This window comes from Salvelinus namaycush, chromosome 8 (genome assembly GCF_016432855.1).
Source record: "Salvelinus namaycush isolate Seneca chromosome 8, SaNama_1.0, whole genome shotgun sequence".
NCBI lineage: Eukaryota > Metazoa > Chordata > Actinopteri > Salmoniformes > Salmonidae > Salvelinus > Salvelinus namaycush.
In genome coordinates this window covers 6,171,131-6,190,161 of record NC_052314.1, presented here as the reverse complement: position 1 = coordinate 6,190,161, position 19,031 = coordinate 6,171,131, and the positions used below count along the sequence as shown (strand labels likewise).

Genomic DNA, 19,031 nt, shown 5'->3' with positions numbered 1-19,031 from the left:
TTGCTCTCAAGAAAATGGCGCCATTGAAAGAAGTGATTACTGGAGTAGCGGTGAAAGTGGACCAACGAAAAATCAAATAACATTTTATTTGTCACATACACATATTTAGCAGATGTTATTGCGGGTGTAGCAAAATGCTTGTGTTCCTAGCTCCAACGGTGCAGTAGTATCTAACAATTCACAACAAAACACACAATTCTAAAAGTAAAATAATGGAATTAAGAAATATATAAATATTAGGATGAGCAATGTCGGAGTGGCATAGACTAAAATACAGTAGAATACACTATATACATATTCAATTAGTAAAGCAGTATGTAAACATTATTAAAGTGACTAGTGTTCCATTATTACAGGGACCAATGATTCCATGTCTATGTACATAGAGCAGCAGTCTCTAAGGTGCAGGGTTGAGTAACCGGGTGGTGGCCGGCTAGTGTTTGGCTATTTAACAGTCTGATGGCCTTGAGATAGAAGCTGTTTTTCAGTCTTCCGGTCCCAGCTTTGATGCACGTGTACTGACCACGCCTTCTGAATGATAGTGGGGTGAACAGGCCGTGGCTCGGTGGTTGATGTCCTTGATCTTTTTGGCCTTCCTGTGACATCGGGTGCTGTGGTGTCCTGGGGGCAGGCAGTGTGCCCCAGATAATGCGTTGGGCAGGCCGCACCACTCACTGGAGAGCCCTGGGGTTGCGGCCGGCGCAGTTGTCGTACCAGGTGGTGATACAGCCCGACAGGATGCTCTCAATTGTGCATCTGTAAAAGTTTGTGAGTCTTAGGGTGAGATTCACGGTGTTTGTGATGCTTGTCGTTTGGTGCAATGCGGACAGGGAAGCGTGAGTGGTGAAAAGTTGTCTGTTCTTTTGAGTTTTGTTGAGTCTTTGCCCGACAAAGTGATGTTAGGATATCAGTTATCCCGCTTAAGCTTTTGTAACCGAATACATTACGTTGTTACATGTGTCAAGCTTATGGGCATGTGGCAGCAGTGTGTAGGAGGGAGGTTTCTAGGTGTGCAGAAGGGCATGAGACAAAGAAATGTGTAGCATTGGGGAAAGAAGTGGTATGTGTTAATTGTAGGGGTGCCCATGTGGCTGGGGATCAGACATGTCCGGTGAGAGAGGGGCAGGTTGAGGTTATCAGGATTAGAGTAGTGTAGAAGTTGTCGTATGCTGAGGCAGTGAAGAAAGTAGAGGAAGATGGGTCAAGGGTGAGGGATCCTGAGAGGAGTGGTGTGAGTAGTAGATCTGTACCAGTACAGAGGGATAAGCCAACAAGTTACATACGTTTCAGTAAGAATGGATTTTTTGACCACTACGCTACTCGGGAGGCTATGTTTGTGCTTTTCTAATAACCAGTTTCTGTGTTCATGCAAGTGACTGATTTGAACAAATCCTCACTATCAGTATCTGCAATTTGGCAGAACGCACAGAACCTTCTGTTTTAAGAATGAAAGGATCTCCGTTTCAAGGAACCAAACGTTAATGATGAATTAATTATGAATGATGAATAAGCTAAATCATGTCTATGTAACAAGACCGTAAGTAGTAGATATCTGACGGGACTGCCCCGATAGAGCTCCATATCTAACGGGACTGCCTCGATAGAGCTCCATATCTAACGGGACTGCCCCGATAGAGCTCCTGACAGACGTGTATTACGGTGTATCAAGTTTTGTTGGAACCTCTCCAGTTAAATGTTAATAAACAACGACTCATTTAAGATTGACTTTGAGTGTCCCTGTGTAGAATTTCCATGACAGATGCTTCGAGGGTGACTGTTGTCGATGTGTGCACTGGGTCCCTGGTTCAAGCCCCAAGTTGGGGAGAGGAGAGTAACGGAAAAAGTACTGTTTCAGTGCATTCGGAAAGTATTCAGACCCCTTATTTTTCCACATTTTGATAGGTTACAGCCCTATTCAAAAATAGATTAGATATATTTTTTCCCCTCAATCTACACACAATATACCATAATGACAAAGCCAAAAAAATGTTGATTTTAAACAAGTCTGCAAAAATGTATAAACTGAAATGACATTTACATAAGTATTCAGACCCTTTACTCAGTACATTGTTGAAGCACGTTTGGCAGCGATTACAGCCTTGAGTCTTCATTGGTATGACGCTACAAGCTTGGCACAACTGTATTTGGGGAGTTTCTCCCATTTTTCTCTGCAAACCCTCTCAAGCTCTGTCAGGTTGGATGGGTGCACAGCTATTTCCAGAGATGTTCTATCGGGTTCAAGTCTGGGCTCTGGCTGGGCAACTCAAGGACATTGAGACTTTTCCCGAAGCCACTCCTGCATTGTCTTGGCTGTGTGCTTAGGGTTGTTGTCCTGTTGGAAGGTGAACCTTCACCCCAGTCTGAGGATCTGAGTGCTCTGAAGCAGGTTTTCAAAAAGGATCTCACTGTAATTTGCTCCTTTCATCTTTCCCTCGATCCTGACTAGTCTCCCAGTCCCTGCTGCTGAAAAACATCCCTACAGCATGATGCTGCCACCACCATGCTTCACCGTAGGGATGGTGCCAGGTTTCCTCCAGACGTGACACTTGTCATTCAGGCCAAAGTGTTCAATCTTGTTTCTTGAATCTTGTTTCTCATGGTCTGAGAGTCCTTTAGGTGCCTTTTTGCAAACTCCAAGAGGCCTATCATGTGCCTTTTAATGAGGAATGGCTTCCGTCTGGCCAGTCTACCATAAAGGCCTGATTTGTGGAGTGCTGCAGAGATGGTTGTTCTTCTGGAAGGTTCTCCCATCTCCACAGAGGAACTCTGGAGCTCTGTCAGAGTGACCACCGCATTCTTGGTCACCTCCCTGACCAAGGCCCTTCTCCCCTGATCGCAGTTTGGCTGGGCGGCCAGCTCTTGAAAGAGTCTTGGTGGTTCCAAACTTCCTCCATTTAAGAATGTGTTCTTGGGGACCTTCAATGCTGCAGAAATGTTTTGGTAACCTTCCCCCGATCTGTGCCTCGACAAAAATCCTGTCTCGGAGCTCTACGGACAATTCCTTCATCCTAATGGCTTGGTTCAATTTCGAGTCTCATAGCAAAGGGTCTGAATACTTACGTAAGGTATTTAATTTGTTTTATTTTGAATACATTTGCAAAAATGTCTAAATACCTGTTTTTTCTTTGTCATAATGGGGTATTGTGTGTAGACTGAGGGGGAATAAAGTAATTTAATCCATTAAAGTCTGTAACGTAAATTTAAAAATGTTTTAAATCAAGGGGTCTGAATACTTTCCGCACTACATGACCAAAAGGTATGTTGCTCTGTGCACGGGGGCTCAATTCATCCCAAAGGTGTTAGATAGGTTTGAGGTCAGGGCTCTGTGCCGGCCAGTCTAGTTCTTCCACACAGATCTCGACAAACCATTTCTGTATGGACCTTGCTTTGTGCACCGGGGGCATTGTCATGCTGAAACAGGAAAGGGCATTCCTCAAACTGTTGCCACAAAATTGGAAGCACAGAATCGTCTAGAATTTCCATTCACTGGAATTAAGGGGCCTAGCTCGAACCATGAATAACAGCCCCATACCATTATTCCTCCTCCAAACTTTACAGTTGGCACTACGCATTGGGGCAGGTAGCGTTCTCCTGGCATTCACCAAACCCAGATTCATCCGTCGGACTGTCAGATGAATGTGATTCATCACTCCAGAGAACGCATTTCCACCGCTCCAGAGTCCAATGGCGGGGAGCTTTACACCATTCCAGCCGACGCTTGGCATTGCGACCTTAGGTTTGTGTGCGGCTGCTCAGCCATCAAAACGTATTTCCTGAAGCTCCCGATGAACAGTTCTTGTGCTGACGTTGCTTCCAGAGAAAATTTGGAACTCGGTAGTGAACGTTGCAACCGAGGAGACGTTCTGTGAGCTTGTGTGAACTACCACTTCACAGCTGAGCTGTTGTTGCACCTAGACATTTCCACTTCACAATAACAGCACTTACAGTTGACCAGAGCAGCTCTAGCAGGGTAGAAATTTGCCGAACTGACTTGTTGGAAAGGTGGAATCCTATGACGGTGCCACGTTGAAAGTCACTGAACTCTTCCGTACAGGCCATTCTACTGCCAATGTTTGTCTATGGAGATTGCATGGCTGTGTGCTCAATTTGTATACACCTGTCAGCAACGGATGTGGCTGAAAGTCAAATCCCACAAATTTTTTGCGGTGTCCACATACTTTTGTATTTTTTAGTGTGTGTGACTAAGTTGCTCCAGATAAGAGTACCTTGCTAAATAATGTATGCGTCTCGGCTCATACTGATGCAGTTCAATAAAAACAAAATGGTAAATCATTCATTTTCATTAATTGTATAAAAATGTATTTATGATCAAGGACACCATTGAGTAACACCGAGTACAACAGGAGTGACCGTCCAAGATGGTCAATGACAACATGGAGTCTTATCGGCCAAACTTTAAGACTCTTACATAAGAAATTCCACACACACAAGACTAAGAACAGCATTGAAACACATGATTTAAAAGATAAAACAAAATGTTAGCCGTTTTGCTGGTGCTACGATTTCAAAATAGTCCGGACATAACAATTGAGGTGATAACTTGTGTACAAAAAATGATTTTTACATAGGGCTGGATTTAAAAGTATTTTTTACAAAAAGTGCAGGAGCTCCGAAGCCTTCCTTCCTTCCTCCTTAAAACTCTTCATCACACCCTAAAAACAGAGCATCTTAAGGGTATTTTTAAACATCTTTAAACATCAGAAAGTGGTGAAATCTCAAATATACATTTTCTAAATTAATATCTGGGCCATCATTATGGCTTGTTGAATGGTCTTCCAAGTGAAACCTTATTCTACATTAATATTACGACCTATACACATCCTCATGATGATTTCATAAACATTTCCTCTTAAAAGATAAGTTTAAAACCCGCACCTTGTTAGAGACCACATAACTGCACTTAAAATGGGACTAAAAAGCAGACAAAGAAATAAGCATGCATACCAAATTACACCCTATTCTTTTGTATCGTGCACTATTAGGGAATAGGTCCCATAGGGCTGTGGTCAAACAGTGCACTATATAGGGAATAGGTTGCCATTTGGGATGCAAAAATTGCAGGCAGACAACAGAAAAATCTCCTATTTTTTCACCAAATGTAAAAAATAAAATGTAAAAGAAGCAGTCAGTTAAAAGAGGAACGCATAGTAAAATCAGAAGCACAGTGAAAAGTTGAAAAATATATATACGTCATATATACACATGTAATCGAGTGTGTATATTATACAGGTTTGACTGCCCATTCCTGTTAAAACGAGTCTGGAGCAGTCAGGTCCTCACACTCAAATACTGCATGACATTCAGTTCAGTCAGTCCAAAAGTGTAGCTGCAGATGAGAAACATCTCCCAGAAAGTCGCCACGGTCTTGTTCATTAGGCACCAAAACGAAGAAAACGGTCCGAAATTGGAGATGTTCTGCCTGGACTTGTCCAATCAGAAACGCTTTCCCCCCACCCCTTAGTTGCAAAACGTTTGTGCCCTAACGAACACGGCCCTGCTTTCAAGAATAAACAAAAGGTCCGTCTAGGCAGAAGCCTTTTACAATACAAGGGGATTGCTCTACTCTGGGGGTACAGTTTAGTTTGAGTATAACAGTTTAGTTCGAGAATACAAAACATATACAAATACTCAAACTGTACATAGCTTCAGGAATTATAAAGATGGGTGTTTTGTTGTTTTCTGTAACAAGACAATCCTCTGTAATGGTGTTTTGTTGTTTTCTGTAACAAGACAATCCTCTGTAATGGTGTTTTGTTGTTTTCTGTAACAAGACAATCCTCTGTAATGGTGTTTTGTTGTTTTCTGTAACAAGACAATCCTCTGTAATGGTGTTTTGTTGTTTTCTGTAACAAGACAATCCTCTGTAATGGTGTTTTGTTGTTTTCTGTAACAAGACAATCCTCTGTAATGGTGTTTTGTTGTTTTCTGTAACAAGACAATCCTCTGTAATGGTGTTTTGTTGTTGGTATTTTCATCGGTAATGAAAACGTTGTAGTTGTAGACAGAGATCCATTTAAAAAACAACATCCTCATTAGAGTCAGTTAAACTTGATTCTCCTCATCTCCGCTGTGTTGAAGGGAAGGCATCCCTCTCCCATGTACTGCAGGCCTAGTCCATAGAATTAGAATGAACATTCTAATATAAATACACATTCTATATTTCTATGGGTTAGCCTGCTGGCTCAACCAATCACAAAATCAGTCTGGAGGAAGGAGATCGTGAAGACGAAACCGTTCTCTGACGTAAGGCCTCACGTCCTCATTCTGTGGAGGAGAGTAAGAACAGAGAGCAGAGGTTGCATAAAATAGTACACCAAGACAAATGACTGAGGTGACTTTCGTGGAGGAAGAGAAAGAACAGAAACCGGTCTGTTTATGCAAGCCGTATACAGACAATCTTACAGGTACAAGGGCAAATGTTTGAGTGAGTACATAAGGAAGTCGCTTGAGTTGGATCCACATCCAAAAATATTCATGAGTTTCTCCCCCCCTTCTCCAGAATGAGTACATACCATCTCCACTAGCTTCTCCAAGAAAGGAACCAGCTTGAGAAGCTCGTTATCATTCCTGTCCATGAACCAGCTCTCGATGGGAATCCCATTGGAAAGCTGTGATGAAGAACCATGACGTTTTGAATCGTATATGAATATATGCCACTTTGTCGTCACTTTCATCCAAAATACTTATTGTATATTGAGTGCATATAATTTAAGTATGCGATTCCTGCGGGATAGAATGAGTAGCTGTACTGTGAAGGCTTACCTGATAGGCGAAGGCTTGAGGTGAATTGTCGATTATTATGGTTTTTGAAAGATCTCTTCCAAGAATGTTTAGGTCCTTGATGTAGTTTCCTTGAACACATACACAGTGCTCACGAAACAAACGATGCCTGTAGGAGAGGTAGAAAAATAACCAAATGATTAGTCAAGTGTAGTGGTGGGTGTTAGGACATTAGTACAAGCTTTATACACAACCTAATTAATCCCTACGTAGGTGCACTACTTTTGGGGAATATTGTGCCATTTGGGATACAGGTCATGGTGCAACTCAACACTGGTTATTTGTAATCATTCAAAAGCAATAACTTTATTTAACTGACCTGACCAACTGTTTCTTGGGGTCCAGTATGTTCAGTAACTTGTCTGCGTACATCTTCTTAGAGGCAGTGAACAGAATGATCTGTGAACGACAAGAAACCCATAAGAATCATTTAAAAAAAAGGGTATATATATTTCCGTTCTGTTTGTCTGTCCCAGTGAAGTCTACAGTAGAGGTTTACACGAGAACAGGACCCGCGGGAATCTGTCAGGAATGGGAGTCACGTTCGGAACAGGATCAACAGTCCACAGGAAGGGGCAGTGCAGTAATAGGGGTGGAAATAGTGTATTTTATTTTTTTTAAACAATTTTCTACATTGTAGAATAAACTAAAAAAAACACATGAAAACTATGAAATAACACACATGGAATCATGTAGTAACCAAGAACTACAAATCAAAATATATTTTATATTTGAGATTCTTCAAAGTAGCCACCCTTTGCCTTGATGACAGCTTTGCACACTCTTGACATTCTCGCAGCCACAGGCATTGCTTACTGTTTGGGGTTTTAGGCTGGGTTTCTGTATAGCACTTTGTGACATCTGCTGATGTAAAAAGGGCTTTAAACACAAATTTGATTGAATAGCCTACATACTTTTGCACGCAAAATTGAGCACGGTGCGGCAGTGATTTATTTTGAGAAGGGACAGGAAAGTTCTGGGGTTATAAAACTGTTGTGGGATCAGGACAGTACAGGTGGGGGATATTTTTTTGACAGACCAAGACAGGAATGAATTTTCACTCTAGTCAACAGTGTCTGATGTCAATGTATTAAACACATAGGACCTCACCTCGTAAATTTGAGACATGCGTTCCAGGAACTCTCTGAAGAACGGCCTCAACCGCACATACACCTGCAGAGAAGAAAGAATCATATGAAAACCATAGCATGTCAAGAGCGTTCCCTGTTCAGTGAAAGATATGTTTTGCATGATGAAAAATAGGGGTAGGTTGTAGAAAATCAACGGACCATCAATGTAATAAGAAACCTTAGTTGCCGGTAGCAACCACTACAGAATGTCCGGTCAGAACAAGGATGAGGCAGATGTCCAGGTTAGGGGGAGTTTAATGGAAGAGCCACATACATCTGACCACTCATGGTTCAGATAAGTGAGAATCATGTCCAGTGAGAACTGACATTAACTCTGGTTCAAATTGTTGCGCTTGGTTGGAACAGAGCTGGAGATTAAAATCATGGCAAGTGATCCTAGTCCGGAATCCCTCCCCAGTGGAACAGCGGAGGTGTTCCGGAATCCCTCCCCAGTGGAACAGCGGAGGTGTTCCGGAATCCCTCCCCAGTGGAACAGCGGAGGTGTTCCGGAATCCCTCCCCAGTGGAACAGCGGAGGTTCCGGCTCTCAGGTCACTTATGTCATTTGATGTTGAAGACACCGACAAGTACCCCTGCATAAGGGGACCCCACAGGGGAGGACTCCACATGGGAGGACCATCCAAGCGAAGAAACAAGTGAAAGAGGGACCCAACATGTACGCATGCAAGTACACTTAAACATCAGACAGGCATGGATTTAGTCCACGGAGGGGAAACGATGGTAGTGCTCATCAGGATGGGGACGGTTCGGACAAAAGTTGTTCCCGGGTTCCCACACTAACTGAAGTCCAGGGAATCTAGTCCGAACGAGAATTGCTGATAAGTAATTGGCTGACCTTGACCAATAAGACACTAACAAAAGTGGGGGTCCCCTGAATGGGATACTAAGCTGCCTGACTAGAATCAGATGACTGAAGCTGGCCATTTTAACACATGACAAATCACATAAAACCTAATGCTTTTTCTCAATTTGTCTTACCTTGATTCCTCATGTCCCCCCTCTCCTCGCCTCCTTCTCAAAACGCATAGAAGTAATCCATGGGAAAAAAGACCTTGGATATTCTCTTACAATGTGGTTTGAGAATAAAGCGAGGAGAGAGAGAGAGAGAGAGGACACAAGGAAAGAATCAAGGAAAGAAGAATTGAGAAAGAGCCCTTGACAATCACTTAAAACCTGTGGATTTCTATAGTATCACAGCCTGTACCTGGTAGATGACGTCTTGGAACAGCACAGGGAAGGTCAGGGCTGCGTCCTCCAACTCATTCAGACTACAGTGCACCAACGTCTCATCCTGATGAAAACACATACAGTACACACCTTCTGGTTAGTGGCTGTTCAACCTTCTTTAGTTGAATGCACCGATTTTAAGACGCTGTAGATGAGAGCTAGTCGCAGATTGGTTTGTGCTTCTTCTGCCTACTCCAATTGTCAAGCACAATTTAACCTTCGCTAAGCCCCAGAATTTTGAGAAACCAATCGTAGCGCTCCGATGGGACAGCAAATGTCGTAGACTGGCACCCAGGCTATATTAAAAGAGAGCAGAAACAGACCGGCACCCAGGCTAGACAAGAGCTTCTGCTAATGACTCAAATATAAAAATGTGCTACTCACCAAATCTAGGACCAGGGAGAACTCTGGTGTGCTGCGTGTTTTGAGAGGCAGTGCTGGTTTCCTGGCTATCTGCTCCTCTGTCAACGGAGGCACATGTTTGATGAAGAAGTACCTGAAAACCGAGCAGGCACAGAATATTTTAGTTGGTTCAAGTAAAGAAAAAAACCTTTTGTGACGACCCTCCCACTCTGTCTACCGTTTTCTCTCTCTCTTTGCTCTTGTTTCCTTATTAGGATGTTGGTGGGCGGAGTATGGAGGGTCATCAGCTACATGGGAAACACCTGGGCCCGGGTGTGTCCCAGGATAAATAGACCTCTTCCACAGTCAGTGGGGGGACTCTCTCCATTCAGACACAGACAGATTCTGGTTGTGGCCTTGTTGTGGTTATTTGGTTTGTTTGTGTTGGCACCCTTCAACACCCCTACTTATCACATGTATACACGCAACCACTCACCTACACTACTGACTACTGACTACACACACACCATTGTTAATTGTATTTACTTTACCTTAGTTAATAAATATATTTTGTTATTCCTTATCTCCATGTGGTCTCCCTTTTGTTACGGGCTTTGAGCCGGTTCGTGACACTTTGCACACACAATGCTTTTCTTCAGTTGGTTAGATGGTGATGACGACACACAGATGGGAGACCTATTTCTACTACTTACTATTCCACAGACATTTAAAGAGAGAGGCATTTAAAACGTTGTTTGGTTGGTACGGTTGCTAAATAAACTAAGCGGTACTCACGGATCAAAGACTTCCCAGTCCTCCTCGTAGGTGCCGTCTGCAGGGGCCGTGTGAGGGGCGTGGGGGTAACAGCTGACTGGGGTGCATTCCGGAGCTGGATGACAACATATTTAAATGGCGTAGAAATCCACAGGTTTTCTTTATTCACATTTACTTTTCTCCCCAGGTATTTCAACATAGCAAACACAGCAAGTAAAAATTTCACATCACTAATCACTGGGTTTTAACCTGTCGTGGTGACCTGTTAGAAGGGGGCGTATCACCAGGGTGACCTGTTAGAAGGGGGCGTATCACCAGGGTGACCTGTTAGAAGGGGGCGTATCACCAGGGTGACCTGTTAGAAGGGGGCATATCGTCATGGTTACCTGTTAGAAGGGGGCGTATCACCAGGGTGACCTGTTAGAAGGGGGCGTATCACCAGGGTGACCTGTTAGAAGGGGGCGTATCACCAGGGTGACCTGTTAGAAGGGGGCGTATCACCAGGGTGACCTGTTAGAAGGGGGCGTATCACCAGGGTGACCTGTTAGAAGGGGGCATATCGTCATGGTTACCTGTTAGAAGGGGCATATCTGTTTCTGTAACCATCTCCCCTTCCTCGACAGGTGGTTCTGGTGTAGCCAGAAGAGCCGGCGGTGGTGGTGGTACTGGAGCAACAGGAGACAGGACGACACCTTCTGTAGATGTGGGGGTACTGGTGGACAATTCCTCCACCTCCAGCTGCTTCACAATCTCCTCAGCCTCCAGCACCTGCCCAGGTGAGTCAGACCCAAGAGTGGCTGGATCGGGGAGACAGCGGAGACACAGGGTTAATCTCAAAAAGTATTTTCTTTGATTCTTTGCATCTTCTCTCGTTAACTCCGTACACAGAGAGGAATAAGGCAATGACGAGAGAAGAGTGAGCATGGATGAAAAAATTGTGTAACCCACAGATGTTTTACATTTAAAACCTCTGGTTGGACGAGGGGAATATACAGGAGTGACGTGGAGAAGAGGGAGGTATATAAGAGAATTCCTTTAGGATCGGTAAAAAAACACAGGGCTGGTATCCCAGACAGATTACACCAAGTCATGGACTAGTAAAGCATGTTGGAGAAACTCCATTGAGTAAAGGCGTTTTAGTCCAACAATAGCCTTAATCTGTAACCGGTCATTCTTAGACTGGTCCTCCTGGTTGAAAAAAAAAACAAACACAAGGCACAATGATGAGACTTGAGGCAGATTCTGTTACCCGTCTTGGTTGCAGGTGAGAAGAAGTTGAAGACTGGAGAGAAGATGGTCCCCAGGAGAGTAGTGCGAGGAGGGCTGATGGCTACCTCCACGGGGACCTCCAGTTTACCGTTGGGCTTCAGGGGCTTACTGTTCAACGTCATTGGATCTGAGGGGAAAACAAGGGAACTTCACTATTCCCAATGAAACCTGCAAAATCCACCTGCTTATGGCAATGCAGGATATTTCCGATTTCTTGAGCATTAATGATCACCGCCTCCTTATAGCGGAGGGGAAGTGTTATCCACGTGGTCAACAGCCAGAACTCTTCCAATGGACACGACAACATCCACACAATTATAGCAAAACAGGTTATTTCGATCTCATGAACATTAATGACCAATTGACTAATTGCAACATTTCCAAAAGCAGATGTTCAAAGATGGCGTCATGACAACAGTTTGTCTTTTAGCGCTATGAACGACTCTATTATTACAAATTATAAAACTGGGTGGTTCCAGCCCTGAATGCTGATTGGCTGACAGCAGTGGTATATCAGACCGTATACCACGGGTTTGACAAAACATTTATTTTTACTGCTGTAATTACGTTGGTAACCAGTTTATAATAGCAATAAGGCACCTTGGGGGTTTGTGATATATGGCCAATATACCACGGCTAAGGGCTGTATCCAGGCACTCCGCGATGCGTCGTGCATAAGAACAGCCCTTAGCCGTGGTATATTGGCCGTATACCACACCCTCTCGTGCCTTATTGCTTAATTACGCCAGAGGAAAGTCTTGACTCACCAGGTTTGTTTACGCTTCTCCTGCAGCCCCTGGGGATAGCTTTGTTAGGAGGATGAGGAGAAGACGTGATTAGGTTGCTGCTGTCCACTTTACAATCAACACGACTCCTCTTAGCTGGGATATCATGCTCCATCTGACAGAAAGGAAGCAGATGGACTAGTAGTTAGTGTCACGACTTGCTGAAAGCAACATTTAATATGGCACCCTTCTGACCTGTAGCTTTTATTTAGGATGCTACTCCTCTTCAACCGTTTTAAGATCAAAACGCCATTCAAACTTTAAAAAAAGCTAAATTGCAACTGCAGATTTTGGCCTCTTTTTTGGGGGGGGGGGGGGCTTGCTCCTCAAGGAATGATGGCGGCCATGACAGAAGCCAAATGTGACTTGGCTTGGGGGGGGGGGTTGTTGTGGGTGTGTCCTTGCCACCACCAAGACCCACCCATCTGTCAGAATCTTGCCCCCCCCAAAATCACAACAAACAAACCTCCTGCAGGTTGAGTTGTACAACTACAGGCAGATGTATGGTGAGATGCCGGAGGAAGCTTTGAATAGGTCAGTAGCCTACAGAGTCATATGAGAAGAATGCAATTGATGAATTAATGTAGATATTCTAAACAAAGTGTTTTGATAACTTTAAAATTGTAGTAACAGGTCCATGTAGAATAAACCACCCTTTACATAACACCATAGAAGCGGTGTTCTGCTAATATAACAATGTGCATATTTCATTGTCATTCCCAGGCGATACAGATGCTGTGCCCATCTGCATTGTTTCTGGTTGTAATGGGGCCGACCTTGGTAAACATGGTAATAGCTTCTTGTTTGGTGTCCCATACACACAACAGGAGTTCCCTGATCCTGGTGCAGAATACAAAGGGGTGTCCCCCCTCCCCATATTGACTGATTCCATTCAATAATAACAAAAAGACAATACAAGTAAAAGTTGTCAAGTAAAATGTTTAATGCCGAGTGCCAGGTCTCTCTCCATTCAGAGACATCAGTACAGAGTGCCAGGTCTCTCTCCATTCAGAGACATCAGTACAGAGTGCCAGGTCTCTCTCCATTCAGAGACATCAGTACAGAGTGCCAGGTCTCTCTCCATTCAGAGACATCAGTACAGAGTGCCAGGTCTCTCTCCATTCAGAGACATCAGTACAGAGTGCCAGGTCTCTCTCCATTCAGAGACATCAGTACAGAGTGCCAGGTCTCTCTCCATTTTGAGACATCAGTACAGAGTGCCAGGTCTCTCTCCATTCAGAGACATCAGTACAGAGTGCCAGGTCTCTCTCCATTCAGAGACATCAGTACAGAGTGCCAGGTCTCTCTCCATTCAGAGACATCAGTACAGAGTGCCAGGTCTCTCTCCATTCAGAGACATCAGTACAGAGTGCCAGGTCTCTCTCCATTCAGAGACATCAGTACAGAGTGCCAGGTCTCTCTCCATTCAGAGACATCAGTACAGAGTGCCAGGTCTCTCTCCATTCAGAGACATCAGTACAGAGTGCCAGGTCTCTCTCCATTCAGAGACATCAGTACAGAGTGCCAGGTCTCTCTCCATTCAGAGACATCAGTACAGAGTGCCAGGTCTCTCTCCATTCAGAGACATCAGTACAGAGTGCCAGGTCTCTCTCCATTCAGAGACATCAGTACAGAGTGCCAGGTCTCTCTCCATTCAGAGACATCAGTACAGAGTGCCAGGTCTCTCTCCATTCAGAGACATCAGTACAGAGTGCCAGGTCTCTCTCCATTCAGAGACATCAGTACAGAGTGCCAGGTCTCTCTCCATTCAGAGACATCAGTACAGAGTGCCAGGTCTCTCTCCATTCAGAGACATCAGTACAGAGTGCCAGGTCTCTCTCCATTCAGAGACATCAGTACAGTGCCAGGTCTCTCTCCATTCAGAGACATCAGTACAGAGTGCCAGGTCTCTCTCCATTCAGAGACATCAGTACAGAGTGCCAGGTCTCTCTCCATTCAGAGACATCAGTACAGAGTGCCAGGTCTCTCTCCATTCAGAGACATCAGTACAGAGTGCCAGGTCTCTCTCCATTCAGAGACATCAGTACAGAGTGCCAGGTCTCTCTCCATTCAGAGACATCAGTACAGTGCCAGGTCTCTCTCCATTCAGAGACATCAGTACAGAGTGCCAGGTCTCTCTCCATTCAGAGACATCAGTACAGAGTGCCAGGTCTCTCTCCATTCAGAGACATCAGTACAGAGTGCCAGGTCTCTCTCCATTCAGAGACATCAGTACAGAGTGCCAGGTCTCTCTCCATTCAGAGACATCAGTACAGAGTGCCAGGTCTCTCTCCATTCAGAGACATCAGTACAGAGTGCCAGGTCTCTCTCCATTCAGAGACATCAGTACAGAGTGCCAGGTCTCTCTCCATTCAGAGACATCAGTACAGAGTGCCAGGTCTCTCTCCATTCAGAGACATCAGTATCAAGCCTGTCTGTCAGTCTGGACTTCACATCACATTATCTTGCAAGTCTCCACGTGCTGGCTCCATACATGTTTCTGTGAACACATAGTCACTGTTCTATTATCAATGGCAGTTAGGATATGTAACACAGTGATCAGGCTGGTTCCACCAGGCTAGGTTATACCCTGGACATTATATGGTGAACACAGTGATCAGGCTGGTTCCACCAGGCTAGGTTATACCCATCTAAGAAGTAGAAAATAAGCAACAAATAATGACAGTTTACATAAATTATGTTTTACAATTGGGTTATCAAGTGTATCAAAGTAATGAAGTGGGTTACCTTCTGTATTTTAATTTTGTTTATACAAATGATGAGCCTGTGAAATCTGTTGCAAGTGAAGGGCATGTCTTTGTGAGATGCAGAGTTGGTGAACAGATGATCTCCGTGTGTGTAGTTCCCACCGTGAAGCATGGAGGAGGAGGTGTGATGGTGCTTTGCTGGACACTGTCAGTGATTTATTTAGAATTCAAGGCACACTTGACCTGGCCTCTACAATCACCCAACCTCAACCCAATTGAGATGGTTTGTGATGTGTTGGACGGCAGAGTGAAGGAAAAGCAGCGAGCAAGTGCTCAGCATATGTGGGAACTCTATCAAGACTGTTGGAAAAGCATTCCAGGTGAGGCTGGTTGAGAGAATGCCAAGAGAGTGTGCAAAGCTGTCATCAAGTTAAAGTTGGCTGCTTTGAAGAATATAAAATATATTTTCATTTGTTTAACACTTTCTTGATTACTACATGATTCCATGTGTGTTATTTCATAGTTTTGATGTCTTTACTATTATTCTACAATATAGAAAATAGTAAAAATAAAGAAAAACCCTTGAATGAGTATGTGTGACCAAACTTTTGACTGGTACTGTATATACTACGCAGTGTCAGAGGAAGGCCCAAAAAATTGTCAAAGACTCCAGTCACAGACGGTTCTCTCTGCTACCGCACGGCAAGCAGTACCGGAGTGCCAAGTCTAGGACCAAATGGTTCCTAACTGCTTCTATTGATAAGCTATAAGATTGCTGAACCATTCATCAAATGGCCACCCAGACTATCAACATTGACCCCCCACCCCCCTCTTTGTTTTTACACTAATCTATGCAGTCACTTTACCCCTACCTACATGTACAAATTACCTTGACTAACCTGCACCCCCACACATTAACTCAGTACCGGTACTCCCTGTATAAAGCCTCATTATTGTATTACTTTTTTTACTTCAGGTTATTTGGCAAATATTTTCCTAACTCTCTTTCTTGAACTGCATTGTTGGTTAAGGGCTTGTAAGTAAGCATTTCACTGTAAGGTCCTGATGTATTAGGCACATGTGACAAATAAAATTTGATGACAGCAATCCATGCTTTGCTTTAGTTTCCCTGGTACCGTTTCTAAATGCTAATGTTTTAGCATTTGAAGTAGAAAACCCATTCAAGTCATGGGACCGATATTAGTATTTTTCCCGCATCATGTCCAAATCACTTGAAAGTATCTCAAATTGATTGTGAAGCTCAACAAAGTCACTTGGATTATTTGAACACGAAGCGTGTAAAAATGCTAACATCCATCCCATGACATGAATGGAATGTGCTGCAATTTATTTTATATTTAACATTTATTTAACTAGGCAAGTCAGTTAACAAATTCTTATTTACAATGACGGCCTACCCGGGGAACAGTGGGTTAACTGCCTTGTTCAGGGGCAGAACGACAGGTTTTTATCTTGTCAGCTCGGGGATTCGATTGAGCAACTTTTCGGTTACTGGCCCAATGCTCTAACCACTAGGCTACCTGCTGCCCCAAATGTGAGCATTTGCAAACAGTTCACACAAACACACCTTGACAGCATTTCCCCTGATGAACTTCTTGATGGTGGAAAACAGGCCTGTCTCATTCTTCTGCATTCTGAGGCCTCTCCTGGTCACGGCAGTGGGCTCCACCTCACAGTTTTTCCTCTTGGCCTGGGCTGGGCGGGGGGCTGAGGCTGGGGCTGGAAGGCCGGGGCTGGATTTGGGAGTAGGTTTTGGTTTGGTGCTGGGCTGCTGAGAAGCTTTCCGCACTCTCAACCTCATCATCCTACACGTTACATGGAAGACTGGTGTGGCAGCACAGCAAGCAGACGGGGCAATATATATTACAAGTACAACAAAGAGAACACAGGAAACCAGTGAGGTGACATGTAGCCAAGTCAGAGCTTTAACACAGCCACAACACATTTATTTATTATAGCCCTAACAATGTGTTTATTTTACTTTGTTAGGATGTTAGGCATATTCTTGACATTTGTATTCCCAAAAACGATTATATCTAAAAAGAGTATTGAGAATTATAATTAACTATATCATTTAAGGTAATAATTATATGTCATTGTAATTTATAAATATTTCAGAATACAGATTTAAATTCGACTAATTTATAGACATACTCCACGGTCACAATAACATATCCACAGTGGGATCTATGCTACAGTACTTGTAGATATTGTAATGAAACAGGCAGGGAGCAGGTCTCGAACCCTCGACCTCCTAGCCCGAGGTCCGGCGCGCTATCGACTGTGCCGCAAAAGCATGCTCAAGCGGCAGAGTCGATTTCCGCGCTTATAAACCCAGGGTCGTTACACTATTTTATGAACACTACCAGAAAAGTGGGCGGTGTTCGTTCTGCAAGCTTCTTTTTTTTTCTAGCTGAAGTTGTTGGCAAACTTAACTAGCTGCTAGTATGAGGCCTAGGTAACTAGTTAGAATACGACGAGAATTCCCTTTCACAAGCCAAGTCATATAGGACGTTAAATCAAATATGAGACTTGACCAAAGCCACCTATATATGGCTCCAAACATTAGTAATGTGTTAGCTAGTATCTAGCTAGCAGTTGTTAGCAAAACTGTAAGTGCAAGCCCGTGAACAGCGAGTGACAGGCATGAACATTGCATTAGCTAGTTAACTGTTATGTAACCAGTGTTAGCTAGCTAACCTTAACAGTTAGCGACCCACTTATTTTATTACGGCCATTCTAAAACGAGATACCGGTATTCACATAGTAAAATGGCTAAGCTAGCCAACGAAATTGGGACTAACGATAAAAGTAACGGAATAGTTGTCTGGCTCGCGAACTAGCTAACGTTAGAGTTAGCTAACGGTATACACTTAAGATTAGCAGGCTAACTAGCCATTTTGATTTCACGATTGCCAACCAAACATGCATAGCATCGGTCAGCAGTTTAATATTGGTTTAATAAATCAAATGACTAGTATTGTCGCTAGATATAGCTAGCTAGTCACGTTACCTGGTAGCATTTAGCTACACCAAGCTGGCTGGCTAGGTGCTCACTGATGATATGGCAATCGTTTGAATCAAAAACATGTTGACACAGCCATAAACAATTAACGTTACTTACCGATGGTGCAATAAATTCGTAACCAAACTTGCCGCTTGCCTGTCCACACTGGTAGCCGCAACGGGGCGGCCACCGAGAGAGAGGTCTGGCCGTCGTTATCGCTGCCAGCTGTGTTCAGAACCACAGACCATCGACGGGCTCTTTGGACGCCATTTCCCGCCTCATCACAAATTCTGAGAGTGCACTCGATAAAGCTACTCTGACTCCAGCGCTAGTTTGATGTCTAGGAATGTGGATTATATTATATGCAATTTACAGTGTACCACCACCGTGCACACCATCGCAAAAGCAGCTAAAAGTAACCACTGAATAACGTCATAAGTATGCGGTAAAACGGTTTGTAAAAAATATATTATTTTCATGACATGGTTTGACGGATCACGTGTTTAAATACGGAGCATATATGTGGCTGCTGCACCGGCGTAAACCCACTGTAATGCGAATCCTAGCTATCTCGTCAGAAACCCCGGATGATTGATTAAAAAAATATGTATTTAACTAGGCAAATCAGTTAAGAACAAATTCTTATTTACAATGACGCCTACCCCGGCCAAAACCTAACCCGGACGATGGACCAATTGTGCGCCACCCTATGGGACTCCCTATCACGACCGGTTGTGATACAGGCTGGAATCGAACCAAGGTCTGTAGTGACTCCTCTACCACTGAGATGCAGTGCCTTTGACCGCTGTGCCACTCGCAGCTGCGCCACACATGACCTGCGCAGGCGCACTTCAGCATTACTGGTACACAAATTTATTTTCAAAAATAGGTTTGGAAAACAAATTCTGATCTCATATACTTCCAAAGCCTACTAAGCATAGTGAGTA

The 19,031-nt window shown here is 43.8% G+C and overlaps 1 protein-coding gene across 1 annotated transcript; it reads right to left on the bottom strand.

Annotated features, from left to right (window-relative positions):
• Nucleotides 1-4,299: 4,299 nt before the first annotated feature.
• On the bottom strand, nt 4,300-18,745 carry LOC120052336 (CTD small phosphatase-like protein 2-A). The gene is made up of 13 exons (XM_038999185.1): nt 18,202-18,745; nt 16,645-16,901; nt 12,331-12,463; nt 11,544-11,690; nt 10,867-11,091; nt 10,316-10,409; nt 9,563-9,674; nt 9,156-9,242; nt 7,912-7,974; nt 7,121-7,200; nt 6,784-6,910; nt 6,534-6,629; nt 4,300-6,285 (listed from the first exon to the last, which is right to left on the bottom strand). Exons 2-13 carry the CDS (start codon nt 16,879-16,881, stop codon nt 6,220-6,222), a joined length of 1,467 nt encoding a protein of 488 aa, XP_038855113.1. The 5' UTR covers nt 16,882-16,901; nt 18,202-18,745; the 3' UTR covers nt 4,300-6,219.
• Nucleotides 18,746-19,031: the final 286 nt, after the last annotated feature.

Excerpts from the sequence above, each read along its gene's own strand:
- LOC120052336 (XM_038999185.1), bottom strand. The coding sequence starts at position 16,881 with ATGATGAGGTTGAGAGTGCGGAAAGCTTCTCAGCAGCCCAGCACCAAA. Across the intron at positions 11,691-12,330 it reads GAGAAGCGTAAACAAACCTG|ATCCAATGACGTTGAACAGT; the intron begins GTGAGTCAAGAC and ends TTTTCCCCTCAG. Across the intron at positions 9,243-9,562 it reads TCTCCCTGGTCCTAGATTTG|GATGAGACGTTGGTGCACTG; the intron begins GTGAGTAGCACA and ends TGTTTTCATCAG.